Source organism: Phasianus colchicus, chromosome 36 (assembly GCF_987193195.1).
Source record: "Phasianus colchicus chromosome 36, bPhaCol1.hap1.1, whole genome shotgun sequence".
Classification (NCBI taxonomy): domain Eukaryota; kingdom Metazoa; phylum Chordata; class Aves; order Galliformes; family Phasianidae; genus Phasianus; species Phasianus colchicus.
In genome coordinates, this window is record NC_143471.1 from 1008208 (window position 1) to 1025696 (window position 17489).

A 17489-nucleotide genomic window follows, 5' to 3' on the forward strand; every position below is an offset into this window, starting at 1 on the left:
TATTGGCACAGCACAGCCTGGAAAGCCCCGGTTGATGTCGGCCATAGTTCTCTGGCTGGCAGATGATGCCCCCAAACCCACACGCCGGGGGTGCTCCCACCTCCTGACTGATGGTGGAGAGAAGTGGGAGGGCAGAGGTGATGCTGGGGGGGGCAGGGGGAAGAGGGGAGCTCAGGGGCCTGCTGTGCCTGTCCTACTTCCCCCAGGCAGTGGTTTTACAGGTGTTGCATGGTGCCCCCCCCATGGGTGCCGCTCCCACCTCTTGATGGATGACAGAGAGGAGTGGGAGGGCAGAGGTGGTGCTTTGCTGGGGGCTGCAGGGCCTGGTATCCTTCTCCCTGGCATTCTGGGTGGTTTTCTGGGTGTTGGATAATGCCCCCAAACTGGGTGTTGGATAATGCCCCCAAACTGACAACCTGGAGGGACCGCTCCCGACCCCTGAAGGATGGATGGTGCTGGGGGACGGGGGTTGGTGTTGATGCCCCCGCTCTGCAGAGCCTGGGCTGGTGGGCTGTGGGGGCCGTGGCGGGGGCAGCAGAGCCCGGCTGCTGTCAGGCCTGGCAGGGGCCGCCCTGGTGGTGCCATGCGGCCGCTGGGCAGTGGTCGTGATTATTGCCTTTTAAGAAATCTCTGCTGTCTTTTACAAATTTCCATGAATTTCCACTTGGTACACACAGGTGTGTTCTGCGTTTCCCCAGTTGCTCCGCACCTCCAATTTGACACGGCCGAAGGCTTTGCGGGGCTCCTCCTGCCAACACAAAGAGGAGAGGCTTCATGACGCACATGGGAAGAGCCACGGCACATCCGCACAGCTCCCTTTGCCAGCTGCCCAACTCTGGCTTGCTCTGCTCTGCTCCCTGGGCTGCCGGCGGATGCCAGAATGGCACTGCTGATGGAGGAAGGCAGCTGCACTGCTCCCTCCCACCAGCAATCGCTGCTCCACACCCACAGGGAGACAGTTTCCCTCCCACAGCGCCTTCCCGTGCTGCTCTCTCTGCCCTAGCAGAAAGAATAATTGCTTCCAAATTGCTGGGCCGCCTCGTCTGTCTTCCCTGCAGAAGATGTGTAACCACCCTGAGGGTCTCCGTCCCTTGGGCAGGATGCCGCGCTCTGCAGCAGCCCACCACAGCTCTCTGGGAGCTGCCACCACTATGGGGTCTTCTGGGGCTCTATGCCAATGCTTTTCCCCGGGGCCCTCCAGAAGAAGCAGCAGGCAGAGACTTACCAAGACAGCAAACTCTCTGGGGGCACTGCTGACTTCCCCGGAGGGAGAGACCGCCTTGGAGATGTGCCACATGGTGAAGGCTGTGGGCCAGATTTTCTCTGGCAGCTGGATGACCACGTGGCCCCGAGATCTTTGGAAAGCCCAGCAGTTGCCAGGAGAAATATCGGGCTGAAATGAGAAAGACGCGTCTCTCAGCGCTGAGGCAAAGAGCCGCCAGAGCTGGCTGTTGGGCAAGGAGCACAGAGCTTGCCTTCTCTGTGGGCTGCTGTTCTCCTCGTAATGCAATGCTAGTCAAGGGACGGGAGGGGAATGTGCAAAGGTTTGGACAACAGCTCTGGAGTCAACCGCCTTTCCCTGCTCGCCCAGAGCCACAGGGCAGCCCTCCCAGCATCTGTCGGCCCATCACCTATCTATAACCCATCCATCACCCATCGGCCGTAGCGCTGGTGCCAGTAATGTGGGGAAGAGTGTGGGCTGAGCAGTGCAGCTGGGCCAAGGAAATTGCTGCGCGCTTGCTCCTGCAGCCAGAAGGCAAGGCAGTGAACACACAGCCACCATTTCTCCTGCCATACCTTCAAGAGCGTCTCGGGAGGCTTGGCGGCGGAAAAGAGTGGAGAAAGCCAGCGGTTCTTCCAGCCTTTCCCACCAAAGCTCTTGGATGTCCTCTCTGCATCAACAGTGGCACCTGAAATAAAGATGGGAAGACGTGCACTGGGGCAGCCCAGAGATGAGCTGAAGGAGTGAATGCTCATTCCCCGAAGCTCTGGGTGGGGCTCTGCGGTGCAAAATCCCTCCCGCTGTGTCTGGGAACTGTTGAGTCCCAGCCTGAGCCACTGATTGTGCACCTGGGGAAAGGAGCCGCTCAGCCCTAGGAGCACAGGTGAAGGCTTTTTAAATTCTCAGAGAGGGGAGATTCAGATGGGATGTCAGGAGGAAATTCTTGACCGGCAGTGGGCGGAGAGGCCCTGCAATGTGCTACCCACAGAAGCCATGGATGGAAGCCCCATTCCTGGAGGCGATGGAGACCAGGTGGGATGGGGCCCTGAGCACCTGATGGAAAGGGTGGCAGCCCTGTCAACGGCAGGCAGTTGGACTGGGATGCTCTGTAAGGTCCCCTCAGACCTCAGCCACTCTGAAACTCTATGAGATAACTCTGACAGAAAGCAGAGCTTGGCAGGTGTTGGGGAGTGCCAGACGCAAAGCTGAGGGCAGTGAAGCTGTCCGTCTGTCTACATACCCATGGTTTCCAGAGCCCAGTTGGGCATCCAGACGCCGTTTTCCATGACTTTCTCAATGGCGTGCTGTGTCAGCTGCAGAATTTCCTGGCAACAAATAGGGAATGGAGAGACAGCAGTGAGCACAGATGCAGAGGAGATCGGTGTGAGCAGGGAGTCCTATCCAAAAGCTAGGGGAGGGCTCCATGTCTTTCCAGAAATCCGGCAAGACCTTCCACAAAGCGTGCCTTGATGAGCCGCGGGACTCCAGAGCCACAACAAAGATGGACCTTGGGCTCTGCCTGACCCCCCTGCTGCCAGCCTCGTGCCATCTCCAGAACAGCCTGGGCAGCCAGAGCACAGAGCTGTCTCTGGCAAGGGCTGAGAGCAAACAGGAGGGAGCAGCACCATTACCTCTCTTCAATCCATTGATCCCGTTCTCTTGGAGGACATCAAGCACTGACTGGAGAATCAGGTCCTTCCCGGACGATAGCTGAGTTTTCACGTTCAGCTCCCGCCTCTTCCCCGCCAGCCAAACCGGTGAGCTCCTGAAGGCAAAGGCAAAGAGTCTTGTTCGGCACTGCTCAGCCCGCAGCTCAAAGCTCCATTGCCACGAGGTGAAGGGTCCTGGGGCTTTGTGCCCTTCCTTATCCCCCAGCCCCTTTCATTCCTTCGCTTTGCCCAGGGCTGCCTTCCCCCGTACGGATGGCAAAGGCTGGAGCCCTGGACACGAGGCGAAGGCGTGCCAAGAGCGCGCAGCCAGCTGAGGCCACGCTACAGACAAGGTGCGGGGCAAGGAAGCGTTCTTACCCCAGAGACGGGAGCTCACGCACAGGCTCTGCTGACGCCACCGGGAAGAGAAAGGCATTCCATGGCAGGAAGTGCACGGAGCACGGCCAGGGCTTCCAAAGGAGCTTCCCAGGGAACCGCTGGCAGAATTTCCTGCTGCTTCCCAGCGGTTTGCAGAGCAGCGCTGCCCAAAGTCGGGCTCTTAAGCCCTCCCCGTGCTGCAGAGCATCTGCTGCTTCTCTGTTTGCTTTCCCAGCCCCTCCAGACTCCCCAGTGCCAGGGATGGGCCAAAGGCCCATTCTTCTCACGCGCTGCCGCCTTCAGCCCGAGCTCCGAGCTGGGCACTGGGAAGGTGCTTCCACACCCGAAGCGCACCCTGCTGCCAAGGCGACCCCAGCCCGGCTCAAGGTCCGCCCTCCACCTGTAGGTAGTGAGGGTCTGGCGCCCGGAAGATATCGCGTTGTACAGGAAGACAGGGTCCCTCTCCCGATAGCCGATAGCGTTCAGTGCCCAGGTGATATAAGGCTGTTTTTCCCGCCAATAAACGCCATTTGCCGTCTACCACATTGGTGTCAGCGAGCTGATGGACCGAGCGACCTGGGATTGGTCGCCGTGCCGTTCCCGAACCGGGTCGCCACGCCTACGATAGGCAACACCACCTCAGCAGCAAGGAGCCCGTGGCCAAACTCCCGTCCCTGCAGAGGCAGAAGGGCAGAGCTTTGGCCTCTGCCGCACACCGCGGCACTGACCTGCGGGACGTCGCTTCTCCAAGCTGCCAATATCCAGAGGAAGGCTCCAGCTGTGGGGGACATCAGTCGGGACAGGCCGTTAGTTTGCTCAGAGCGCTGTGAGCCCCGCAGCCCCGTTTTCCTCCTCCAGGCCCAGCGGGGACACGCCGTGCGGGACAGTCCCGCTCCCCAGCTCTGCTGGGGTGGCTTTGGGTGGGGAACGCTCACCAGAAAGCACTGCTAGAAGCAGGACGGGGCTCCTCCTTCCCCTCTCTTGGGCAACGCCTTGCCTAAGGGAGAGATCAGACAGCGGTTATCACGGCCCAGAGCGGGAGCAGGGCTGTGCCCACGGCAGGGGATTTGGGGCCGCCCGGCTGCAGAAAGCCCGGCAGCACGCGCTGCTCCTGGCTTCCCCTCCCTGCATTCTGGGCCCTGCCGCACCCACCTGCCCAGCTTGTGAAGGGGGAAGTGAGAATAGCCTCTGCTGAGGTCTAGGAAACCCGAAATCCCAGTGTTAGCACTGGAAGCCGCTGGAGAGGAGGAGGTAAAACTGAAATATGATGTTAGTAGTTTATGTAACGATGAGAGTTTGGAAAGCGAAAAGTTTGGGAAGGACACAGGCTGAGGAAGGCAAGGATGAGCAGGGTGTGACAGGGATGTAGAGGTGAGCGATATGGAGGAAAAACAAACAAACAAAAAACTGATTGAGAAACAGAGATGGTAAGGAAGTTGGGGATAACAGCAGCTGTTACTGTCGCAGCACTAGAGTAGGGCGTAGGACCCAGGGATCCACTCAGAGATAGGGGGGTGGGGGGGCTGGAAGAGCCCGGGGAGGGCTCTGCCCCACTGCAATGAAAGTAATGTGTGAATTACTGAGAAAGAGGGAACCGCCTCTGGTTGCAAAAATGAAGGATGGGAATTTGGGAAGTTTACCCTAGCAGATCCACTGGTTAAATTACAGCTAGGGAAGCAGAATAAAGAGGTAAAGAGATTAAATTCAGTAGAGACAATTGAAGCTAAGTGTCAAGCAAGACCAATTGATGGAAAATTTTAAGTCTGGCTTTAACACAAACTGGGAAAAGCAATGTTGTACCCATAGAAGTTAGGTAAATCCTAAATCAGGTATACACAGGATTGTAGGCATCAGGAATGCCTGGCAGAGCCAAAAATGCAGCCCAATAAAAGTTAAGTTAAAGACGGGAGCCAGCCCAACCAGGGTAAAGCAGTGCCCTTTGAGGATACAAGACTGTAGGAGGATAAAAGAAATAATAAATAACTTTATGAATTTTGGATTATTAATTGGATAGAAATCCAAATAGAACACCCCAATCTTGCAAATGAAAAATTGGATGGCAAGAGCTATAGTTTGGTACAAGATTTGAGGGCAATTAATAGAAATGTTGAATATATACAACCAGTGGTGTATATCTTTATTAACCAAGTTAAGGAATAAGTAGGTGGGGTTTACCGTTCTGGATTTGAAGTACACCTTTTTCTGCCTGGTTTTGCCAAAGAAAGTCTAAAATTATTTGCCTTTGAATAGGAAAACTCCAATAAGGGAAGAAGGAAATAATAATAATAATAATAATAATAATAATAATAATAATAATAATAATTTAAACAAAATAATAATAAAGATATAAGAAAACCTAGACAGTGTTACATAGGGTTGTGAGAACAGCCCAGTGATTTTTGAGAACTGGTCAACTCGTGAGCCTGAGATTTGGGTTCCTCCATCTCACAGTGGAACTTTACTGCAGTACGTGGATGCCACAGTAACCAAGGAGGACTGTGTACAGTGGACTGTGAGTTTGCTGAATTTCTTGATTTAAATGGCTATCAAGTTTCTCAACAGAAAGCACAACTGATCAAAGAGAAGGAAGCAATTTGCTGAACACCCAGAACACCAATGCAGAGCTGCCTCCAAGCCAGCAGTGTGCACTGCATGGAGGCTGTCTGTGCCAGTTGGTCAGACCTACAGGAGGAACCGTTGGACAACGCTGAGGATTCCTGGATTCATCGACAGAAGCAGTTTTGTGAGACAAGGAAACTGTAAGGCAGGACATGCAGCAACTGCTACTGATAAGGTAACTGAAGCAAAACCATCACCTGTGGGGACTTCCGCTCAGAAGGCTGAAATAACTGCCTTGACAAGAACCTTAAACATATGGACAGATGCTAAATATGCTTTTGGGGTGGTACCCACTCATGGTACCATCTGCAAAGAGCGAGGTTTTCTTACACACATGGAAAACAAATTCGGCATGATGTAAATCTACCAAAGAGCAGCATGGCTGTTATACATTGTAAAGGACAGCAGAAGAGTGACACTGTACAGGAAACTGGGAATATGATGGTGGATCAGGGGGCAGAACAGGCAGCTGAAGGAAAAGAAATTGGTGAACTGGCTTTAATTCCAGACAGTAAACTTAAAATATCTGAACCTTAATCAGAACCTATAAGATATTGTAGAGAGGATAGGAATCTAATTAATGATTTAGAAGGGAAGAGAGCAAGCTGACAGGTGGGTGCATACCCAGATGGACACATTGCTGTGCCCTTTATTATTTTATAGAAATCGGTTCTAAGGGAACATAATAAAACATATGGGGGTACAGACATCAGAAAGTAACTGTACAATCCTAGTACCAGGAACAGGGTGCAAGTGGGGCTTGTTGGGAAAGAGAATCTTTTAGGACAACAATTGTAAATTGATTTTTTTCAGAACTGCCAGGAAAAAGGAGGGTTTCGGTATATGCTGGTTCTAAGAAATACCCTTTTCAGGATGGCCAGAAGCATTCCCTTGCAGGACCAATAAAGCCAAAGAAATAACCAAGGTATTGCTGCAGGAGATTATACCAAGGTTTGGATGTCCTGCAACAATACCTTCAACCAGGGAACTCACTTTACTGCAGAGATTGTCCAATAGGTCAGTAAGCATTGGGAATAAACTGGAATTAAATCGCAGGTTGTAAAACTGGGCCAGGAAGCTGGACTACCCTGCCCACAGTTGTTGCCTTTGGCTCTCCTTAGGAAACCTAGAGCCAAAGAGGGGTTAAGTCTTTCAAAATACGGTACAAAAGGCCTTATGTTGTACAAACAGGATCTCTACCCAGGTAGGGAGTGAAATACCGAGCATGTGGTAAGTCTACAAGACTAGCGTCAGGAAATAGAGAAACTGGTTCTAGGAACTAGAGCCCAAGGCCTTGACGGCTTGATCCCTCAAATACAATGGGAACTGAAGTCAGCTGGACCCTTAAAATTGTGAATCCAGAGACAGTAATGTGGGCTCTTATAATTGTTAGAAATGTTAATTTGATTAAGTGCAGCATTTGATGTAAATGCTTATGTATCTCTGGTGGAAAACATCATTGCAAAGTGTACTTGTATCAGTAATTGTTTGGTATGTGGGCTCTGTACATAGGTGTATATATGTATATTTTGTCTTACACATTGCAAGAAGATCCTGCACGAGATCAAACCAGAGAACAAGGCATGGCATGCCTGAGGAAGCGCCTGAAGAAGACGGTCCGACCACAGTGGACTGCGAGGAGAAAGGACCCCTCCGGCTAACAATTAAGAAAAATGGATAAACTGTGCATTGTAATTAACCTCATAAGATTTGCTTTAGCCTGGGAAGGTAGTAGCTACTCGGGCAGTGGCCCAAAATTTTAACCTAACAAATTGTTGGATATGTACGGCCCTCCCCAGAGCAGGGGGGGTGCCAGTCTATGGGGTAGTAGCGCTTAATTGGACAATTCCAAATTGGGTGCAACATGGGGAATGTAAGTATGGAATAGAGGATAAATTACAAAAGGGCCCCAAGTTTGATCTGTTGATTATTAATTCCTCTAAATCTATCTTTGTGGATAGGGAAAATTAGTGTGAAAGTCGGGTGGTGAAATTTAACAGGTATAGGATGTAGCTGGGAGTATGGGAATTCGAGAACAGTATCAGGACTCAACGAAACTACAAGGTGGAAGCAGGGCATAGGGTGCGATCCTAGCACAAGTGAAAATTCATCTTGGCCTACAGATAAGAATGTACTTGGGATTGTGAGAACGGGAATGTCTTTTACCCAACAAGAGGGTACGTCTAATCCATGCAGATTACCTTATGGATACTGGTGGTTATGTGGGGATGGGCAGGCACGAAAAGCACTGCCTCCCAATTGCATTGGAACATGCTCTGCAGGATACTTGGTACCTCAGACCACGGTGCATAAGGAAATACCACGGGGACTCTTGAGAACATCCTGGAGACGGGTGAGAAGAGTACTAAATCCTTTGGTGGAAAAACCCACTGGTTTCCACAGCTTTGTGAGATGGCTCATCCCATCTCTTGGAGTAAGTGAGCTGGAGAAAGCAATTGTTAATATTTCAGCCACTCTAAAGGTAATAGAGAACGCTACTGCTGATGCAGTCAAAGCATTACAAGTTGAGATTTCAATGCTTAGTAAGGTTGTATTACAAAATAGAATGGCATTGGATCTCCTAACAGCCAAAGAGGGAGGGGTTCGTGTGATAATTAATCAGAGTTGTTGTGCTTATGTAGATAAGACTCAAGGGATAGAGACTGATCTACAGGCAATATGGGAGCACACTAAATTACTTCATCAGGTAACGAGGGATGATAGCTCATTAGGATTCACAGAATTGTGGGAAAAGCTTACCAGCTGGTTACCTAACTTTGCGTGGCTAAAGCAACTCTCTGTGGCTTGTATTATTATAATCATCTTGCTCTGTTTATGTGTGTTGCAATGAGATGTGCATTATGGATATGTAAAACTTCTGGGGATAGTTATGAGGAATGGAAAAAGCACAAGCTAAGGCAGAGAGTGGAAAGCGGGAGTTATTTCAAAACTTCCCTTTTCCCGAATGGAGCAATTTAGCAAAAGAATTTGCTAGGTTCAAGAAAAAGGGGGGAATTGAGTAAGGAGAGGACAAGATAAGGATTAACTCTTGTTTAGGAATGTAGCTAAGCAGGATGTGTGGTCAGATAAGAAGAGGACATCTGGAAACTGTTGCAACATTACACAAGGAATGGGTCAGGATCGGATTACTTCTGTCAGAGACAATGGGTCTTCTCACCATCAAAGGAGACCCCCACTGCTCATGGCGATAAGTCAGGAATGTCATGAATATGGATGCGAATTCCACTGATGGTCTATTCCTTCGGCCTGTATCTGTACCAAGCTTCTTCCTTACATTGGGCAAGATAGGTGGAAATATCCCCCTTGCACCCCGTGCCCGCGCAGCACTGATTAAAACGTACCTGCTTCATAATCTCACTTCGGCTTGTGGAGTCTGATTCCGCGAGTCAACCTTGTCAGAGAACGAAATCAGCTTCGCCAGACAGGACCTGCCTTCAGGAACCCGTGCTGACCGGGCCCGACCCTGTGCGAGCACAAGAACGACTGCTCAGAGCAGCAGCTGTGGAGCAACACCAACGGCACGAGAAAGCACCGCTGAGAGCCAAGGACATCTCCAGAAGGAAGAGAAAAGCGAGTCAAGTAAGCCGTGCCACGGCCGCGTGATAATGACCTGCAGGGCCGATTCTGCTCCCCATCCCTACCCAGCAGCACGAGGGGCTGCGTGCCCAGGGAACAACCAGCAAAGCCTGCAGGCAAAGAAGGCGCTGAGCACCTCAGCCTGATCCTGATCCTGATCTGCCCGACCCCTCCCCACCTCCCCAGGAGATCCCCGAGGGCTCTCCGTTCCCCCCCTCCCGTCTTCCTCGCCCCCCGCTGCCCCTCGAGCCCCACTCGGGCTTCAGGCCGCGCGTGCGGGCCGCGTTGCCATGGCGACGGCGCGCCCTGCCTCCGTGCGGCGCGTGCAGCCGTCCCCGCGTCTCCATGCCGACGGCGCCTGAGCGCGCCCGCGCCGCTCCGCGGTTGTGGCTGCGGCACCGCCCCCGGCCCCGGCCCCGGCCTCGGCCCGGCCGAGTGACGTCATCACGCTGCGACCCGAGCAGCCGGCCACGCGGAAGTCGTGCCGGGTCCCGCACCGCTCCGGCGCCGCGGGGCACCTCGGGGCTCCGAGCGCCGGCTCGGCTCCTACAGGTGGGTGATCGGGGGGCAGCGGGCCGGGCTTAAGGTGCTGGGGGGCCGCGTGCTGCTCTGCCTCGGCCCCGCGGCGTCTCTGCGGTGCTCGGGGCTTCCGCTCGGCGGGGGCCGCTGCCCTGTGTCTCCCCGCCTCCCCCAGCCCGTGTATTTCGCTGCCCTCCGCCCCTCCCCCCGCTGCTGATCGCCCACCCCCCCAGTCCCTCTGTGTCACTGCCGGGGTTACACCCTCTCCCCGTTCCCCCCTCCCCTCCAGTTCCCCCATTCTGATCGCTATAGTCCTCTTCCACCCCTCTCTCCGTGCCGTCCCCATTCTGACCCCCAAGGTCCCCTTGACTGTCCCCGACCCCCCCGCTCAATCCCTCGTCCCTCCCCATTCTGATCCCCAGTGTCCCTCCCCCCCTTACTCATTCTGTTCCCTAGATTCCCCCCCCTTTCCCAGTCCCCTCTGTCTGACCCATAGAATCCCCTCTCCTCCCCCCAGGTACCCCCACTCCATTTCCCCCATTCTGATCCCTAGAGTCTCCAACCACGCCCCAGTCCCCTGTATTTGACTGCCAAGGTCCCCTGTCCTCCCTTCTCCCCCCACCTCCTCACCCCTTTTTCTGACCCCTGTACCCCCCCGTGCGCTCTTCCCTGACCCCTGGAGTCCGTTCCCCCATTTTGACTTCTAGCCCCCCCCAGTCGGACACCTTTTGTGTCCCATAGAAGCCCCTCACAACTCCTGGCTCTCCTCCTCCACTACTCCGTCTGCCCTCAGATGTCCTTTCTGCCTCGTAGAGACTCTGTTCACCTCTTTCCCCCACACAAGCCACTCAGTTCCCCCCAGACTCTCTTTCAACACCACTGAGACCTCATTCCCCTCTTTCCCCCTGCCCAGTGTCCCCCTAAGGTCTGTCCCCAGACTCCCTTTACACAGCATGGAAGCCTCAGTAACCCCTGTTTTCCTCCCACAGCCTCTCCTATCCACTCCTGGAGTCGTGCAGAAGAATCTGGAGATGTCCTAGAAGGGTCTGGGGGTGCGCAGGGGGTCCCCCGGTGGGTGCTGGGGGTCTTTGGATTCATACAGAAGGGTCTGGAGATGTCTTGGAGGGGTCTTGGAGTTGTCCAGGGGGTCCCCAGGATGGTCCTGGAGGTCCATTGAAGGATCAGGAAGCTCCCAGGATGTGTCCAGGAGCTCTGAGGAGCCACTGGGATGTCCCAGTAGAGTCTGGTAGGGTCCAGGGAGTTCTTATGTGGGTCTGAGTGGTCCTGGAGTCATCCAGAAGGGTCTGGGGATGTTCCAGAATGGTCCTGTAGGGTCTAGGGAGTTCTCAGGTGGGTTCAAAGGGTCCTGTTGTCTTCTGGAAGGGTCTGGAGATGTTTCAGAGTTGTCTTGTGGTGTCCAGGAAGGTCCTGGAGTCATCCAGAAGGGTTGGAGATGTCCCAGAGGGGTCTCTGGGAGACCAGTGTGTCCCCAGGGGTTCCCGGAGTCCGGCAGAGGTCTCCAATGGGGATTTTGAGGACAACCTCACATAGCGACACGTTCTCGCTCTGCTTTGTCTCCGTGGGATCGCCCCCAAAAATGTCTGCTTCCCTTAAAATCAGTACTGTGTCAATTTAGTTGTATTTTTTTCCGCACTTCCTTTCAGAAATGGATGGTTCTCACCAAATCCCCGTGCAAAGCCCCACGGAAACATCTCCCCCCAGGGCCTCAGGGTGACACCGGGACAACCGCCCGTCCCCGAAGTTCTCACTGTCACTGTAACCATGGAACCTGGGGCCGTACCAACCCGTCTACCTCGAGAGCCCCATCAGCGCTCTGCAGCTCCTGGAGCCGGGTGATGCTGTCACCCTGGCTGTCCATGACCGTCCCACGCTGTCCCCCCTGCCATGGTGGCACAACTGCAGCGCGGTGCCATCCTCATTGAAGAGGTGACGAGGAGAGGTACAGGGAGGGGGTCTGGGGACAGTCGGGGACACGTGGGGTCTGGTGTGGGTGTGACATGGGGTCGCTGGTGTCACTGTGGTTGGGTGTCACCTTCACTGGACGATATTGGGTGTCTCTGAGTGTCACTGCCTTCAGGTGGGCCGGGCTTAAGGTGCTGGGGGGCCGCGTGCTGCTCTGCCTCGGCCCCGCGGCATCTCTGCGATGCTCGGGGCTTCCGCTCGGCGGGGGCCGCTGTATTTGACAGCCAAGGTCCCCTGTCCTCCCTTCTCCCCCTTTTTCTGACCCCTGTATCCCCTGTGTGCTCCTTCCTTACCCCTGGAGTCCTTTCCCCCATTTTGACTTCTAGTCCCCCCCCAGTCGGACACCTTTTGTGTCCCATAGAAACCCCTCACAACTCCTGGCTCTCCTGTCCCACTCCTCCCTTTGCCCCCAGATGTCCTTCCTGCCTCGTAGAGAGTCTGTTCACCTCTTTTCCCCACACAACCACAGGGCCAAAGGGTGTGCCCTATTGCTATAGGGGGTGGGATATGGGATTGGGATTGACAGGTGGGAGATGGGGTTGGGATGTGGGATTGGGAATGAGGTTTGGAATTGGAATTGGCATGTTGGATGTGGGATTGGGATGTGAAATTTAGGATTGGGGTGTGAGGATGTGGATATGGGATGGATACGGGATGAGTTTAGGATGGAGATGGGATCAATATGGGAAGAACATGGGATGGATTGGGGATGGGATATAGATATGGGATGGGACTGGGATGAGAATGCATTGGGGTAAGTATATGGAATGGACATGGGATGGATGTGCGGATACGGATTTGGGATAGATATGGATATGGGGTACGGGATGGGGATAGGATGTTGGGGTCAGGTAATGACATGACAACAGTACAGCGCGGACAATTGTGGGGGTACTTTCTATTTATTGGCACAGCACAGCCTGGAAAGCCCCGGTTGATGTCAGCCATAGTTCTCTGGCTGGCAGATGATGCCCCCAAACCCACACACCGGGGGTGCTCCCACCTCCTGACTGATGGTGGAGAGAAGTGGGAGGGCAGAGGTGATGCTGGGGGGGGCAGGGGGAAGAGGGGAGCTCAGGGGCCTGCTGTGCCTGTCCTACTTCCCCCAGGCAGTGGTTTTACAGGTGTTGCATGGTGCCCCCCCCATGGGTGCCGCTCCCACCTCTTGATGGATGACAGAGAGGAGTGGGAGGGCAGAGGTGGTGCTTTGCTGGGGGCTGCAGGGCCTGGTATCCTTCTCCCTGGCATTCTGGGTGGTTTTCTGGGTGTTGGATAATGCCCCCAAACTGGGTGTTGGATAATGCCCCCAAACTGACAACCTGGAGGGACCGCTCCCGACCCCTGAAGGATGGATGGTGCTGGGGGACGGGGGTTGGTGTTGATGCCCCCGCTCTGCAGAGCCTGGGCTGGTGGGCTGTGGGGGCCGTGGCGGGGGCAGCAGAGCCCGGCTGCTGTCAGGCCTGGCAGGGGCCGCCCTGGTGGTGCCATGCGGCCGCTGGGCAGTGGTCGTGATTATTGCCTTTTAAGAAATCTCTGCTGTCTTTTACAAATTTCCATGAATTTCCACTTGGTACACACAGGTGTGTTCTGCGTTTCCCCAGTTGCTCCGCACCTCCAATTTGACACGGCCGAAGGCTTTGCGGGGCTCCTCCTGCCAACACAAAGAGGAGAGGCTTCGTGACGCACATGGGAAGAGCCACCGCGCATCCGCACAGCTCCCTTTGCCAGCTGCCCAACTCTGGCTTGCTCTGCTCCGCTCCCTGGGCTGCCGGCGGATGCCAGAATGGCACTGCTGATGGAGGAAGGCAGCTGCACTGCTCCCTCCCACCAGCAATCGCTGCTCCACACCCACAGGGAGACAGTTTCCCTCCCACAGCGCCTTCCCGTGCTGCTCTCTCTGCCCTAGCAGAAAGAATAATTGCTTCCAAATTGCTGGGCCGCCTCGTCTGTCTTCCCTGCAGAAGATGTGTAACCACCCTGAGGGTCTCCGTCCCTTGGGCAGGATGCCGCGCTCTGCAGCAGCCCACCACAGCTCTCTGGGAGCTGCCACCACTATGGGGTCTTCTGGGGCTCTATGCCAATGCTTTTCCCCGGGGCCCTCCAGAAGAAGCAGCAGGCAGAGACTTACCAAGACAGCAAACTCTCTGGGGGCACTGCTGACTTCCCCGGAGGGAGAGACCGCCTTGGAGATGTGCCAGATGGTGAAGGCTGTGGGCCAGATTTTCTCTGGCAGCCGGATGACCACGTGGCCCCGAGATCCTTGGAAAGCCCAGCAGTTGCCAGGAGAAATATCGGGCTGAAATGAGAAAGACGCGTCTCTCAGCGCTGAGGCAAAGAGCCGCCAGAGCTGGCTGTTGGGCAAGGAGCACAGAGCTTGCCTTCTCTGTGGGCTGCTGTTCTCCTCGTAATGCAATGCTAGTCAAGGGACGGTAGGGGAATGTGCAAAGGTTTGGACAACAGCTCTGGAGTCAACCGCCTTTCCCTGCTCGCCCAGAGCCACAGGGCAGCCCTCCCAGCATCTGTCGGCCCATCACCTATCTATAACCCATCCATCACCCATCGGCCGTAGCGCTGGTGCCAGTAATGTGGGGAAGAGTGTGGGCTGAGCAGTGCAGCTGGGCCAAGGAAATTGCTGCGCGCTTGCTCCTGCAGCCAGAAGGCAAGGCAGTGAACACACAGCCACCATTTCTCCTGCCATACCTTCAAGAGCGTCTCGGGAGGCTTGGCGGCGGAAAAGAGTGGAGAAAGCCAGCGGTTCTTCCAGCCTTTCCCACCAAAGCTCTTGGATGTCCTCTCTGCATCAACAGTGGCACCTGAAATAAGGATGGGAAGACGTGCACTGGGGCAGCCCAGAGATGAGCTGAAGGAGTGAATGCTCATTCCCCGAAGCTCTGGGTGGGGCTCTGCGGTGCAAAATCCCTCCCGCTGTGTCTGGGAACTGTTGAGTCCCAGCCTGAGCCACTGATTGTGCACCTGGGGAAAGGAGCCGCTCAGCCCTAGGAGCACAGGTGAAGGCTTTTTAAATTCTCAGAGAGGGGAGATTCAGATGGGATGTCAGGAGGAAATTCTTGACCGGCAGTGGGCGGAGAGGCCCTGCAATGTGCTACCCACAGAAGCCATGGATGGAAGCCCCATTCCTGGAGGCGATGGAGACCAGGTGGGATGGGGCCCTGAGCACCTGATGGAAAGGGTGGCAGCCCTGTCAACGGCAGGCAGTTGGACTGGGATGCTCTGTAAGGTCCCCTCAGACCTCAGCCACTCTGAAACTCTATGAGATAACTCTGACAGAAAGCAGAGCTTGGCAGGTGTTGGGGAGTGCCAGACGCAAAGCTGAGGGCAGTGAAGCTGTCCGTCTGTCTACATACCCATGGTTTCCAGAGCCCAGTTGGGCATCCAGACGCCGTTTTCCATGACTTTCTCAATGGCGTGCTGTGTCAGCTGCAGAATTTCCTGGCAACAAATAGGGAATGGAGAGACAGCAGTGAGCACAGATGCAGAGGAGATCGGTGTGAGCAGGGAGTCCTATCCAAAAGCTAGGGGAGGGCTCCATGTCTTTCCAGAAATCCGGCAAGACCTTCCACAAAGCGTGCCTTGATGAGCCGCGGGACTCCAGAGCCACAACAAAGATGGACCTTGGGCTCTGCCTGACCCCCCTGCTGCCAGCCTCGTGCCATCTCCAGAACAGCCTGGGCAGCCAGAGCACAGAGCTGTCTCTGGCAAGGGCTGAGAGCAAACAGGAGGGAGCAGCACCATTACCTCTCTTCAATCCATTGATCCCGTTCTCTTGGAGGACATCAAGCACTGACTGGAGAATCAGGTCCTTCCCGGACGATAGCTGAGTTTTTCACGTTCAGCTCCCGCCTCTTCCCCGCCAGCCAAACCGGTGAGCTCCTGAAGGCAAAGGCAAAGAGTCTTGTTCGGCACTGCTCAGCCCGCAGCTCAAAGCTCCATTGCCATGAGGTGAAGGGTCCTGGGGCTTTGTGCCCTTCCTTATCCCCCAGCCCCTTTCATTCCTTCGCTTTGCCCAGGGCTGCCTTCCCCCGTACGGATGGCAAAGGCTGGAGCCCTGGACACGAGGCGAAGGCGTGCCAAGAGTGCGCAGCCAGCTGAGGCCACGGTACAGACAAGGTGCGGGGCAAGGAAGCGTTCTTACCCCAGAGACGGGAGCTCACGCACAGGCTCTGCTGACGCCACCGGGAAGAGAAAGGCATTCCATGGCAGGAAGTGCACGGAGCACGGCCAGGGCTTCCAAAGGAGCTTCCCAGGGAACCGCTGGCAGAATTTCCTGCTGCTTCCCAGCGGTTTGCAGAGCAGCGCTGCCCAAAGTCGGGCTCTTAAGCCCTCCCCGTGCTGCAGAGCATCTGCTGCTTCTCTGTTTGCTTTCCCAGCCCCTCCAGACTCCCCAGTGCCAGGGATGGGCCAAAGGCCCATTCTTCTCACGCGCTGCCGCCTTCAGCCCGAGCTCCGAGCTGGGCACTGGGAAGGTGCTTCCACACCCGAAGCGCACCCTGCTGCCAAGGCGACCCCAGCCCGGCTCAAGGTCCGCCCTCCACCTGTAGGTAGTGAGGGTCTGGCGCCCGGAAGATATCGCGTTGTACAGGAAGACAGGGTCCCTCTCCCGATAGCCGATAGCGTTCAGTGCCCAGGTGATATAAGGCCGTTTTTCCCGCCAATAAACGCCATTTGCCGTCTACCACATTGGTGTCAGCGAGCTGATGGACCGAGCGACCTGGGATTGGTCGCCGTGCCGTTCCCGAACCAGGCCGCCACGCCTACGATAGGCAATAAGTGGTGCCGAAACCCGGGATTGTCACCTGGATGGGTGAACGGCGGCCGGAGCGGCCGGACCAGCCTGGCGGGGAGGACGCTCCCGGACCAACAAGGAGGATGGAAGTCCTTGTGAAGGTCGTATCACAGTTAGATAAGCGGTGGGGTATCGATCGTAAGCCCAAAGATTTTACTCTCACTATTGCGAGGCTTTTGCAAATGAGGGTCATTGACCAGCCGGTGGATATTCTCCACCCCGAAGTGTGGGGTAAGCGCACTAAAGCGTTAACTGAGGAGACGATGTCCTCGGGCTGTGAGAGAAGCCTAGAGTCGTGGGGGAGAGTCGTGCGGGCCCTGCGCAGGGCCATGCAGGAGCGGGAGACCTGGAGGGCGGTGGAGAGCCGTTTGTTGGCCACCCCGGGACTGGGAGTCGGGGCGGCCACGCGGACTTTGCACCCCTCTGACGGTGATGATGACATGTCCTCTCAGTCGAACCCCGACCCGCCCACGGAGGGACAGAAACGAGTGAAGTCCTTCTGGGGTGGGTTAATCGAGGAGGCCAGGGCTGCCGCGGGGAAATCAGAGCCCGAGGAAGTGTGGGCTCGACCGCCCCCCTATGCGCCCCAAGATGGCGCCGAGCCAGAAGAGGGAGGGCGGGGGGAGGACGCCCTTGGCGGGAACATCGAGGAGGTGTTAGATAAAGGCGGTGGGAGCGACCGGGAAGGTGAGGGCAGCGTGAGTGAAGGGTGGAAAGC

General features: G+C 55.4%; 2 protein-coding genes across 2 annotated transcripts; one reads left to right on the top strand and one right to left on the bottom strand.

The window, feature by feature from the left end:
• Window positions 1-640: 640 nt before the first annotated feature.
• On the bottom strand, window positions 641-4040 carry LOC149913561 (SUN domain-containing protein 3-like). The gene is made up of 6 exons (XM_090129335.1): window positions 3978-4040; window positions 3873-3923; window positions 2463-2547; window positions 1798-1910; window positions 1226-1393; window positions 641-748 (listed from the first exon to the last, which is right to left on the bottom strand). The coding sequence occupies exons 1-6, from the start codon at window positions 4038-4040 to the stop codon at window positions 641-643; spliced, it is 588 nt and encodes a 195-aa protein (XP_089985461.1).
• Window positions 4041-8023: 3983 nt separating this feature from the next.
• LOC149913562 (endogenous retrovirus group V member 2 Env polyprotein-like) lies at window positions 8024-9529 on the top strand. The gene is given in 2 exon segments (XM_090129336.1): window positions 8024-8693; window positions 8696-9529. Coding segments are annotated over 2 exon segments (822 nt in total). The 3' UTR covers window positions 8848-9529.
• The last annotated feature ends 7960 nt before the right edge of the window (window positions 9530-17489 follow it).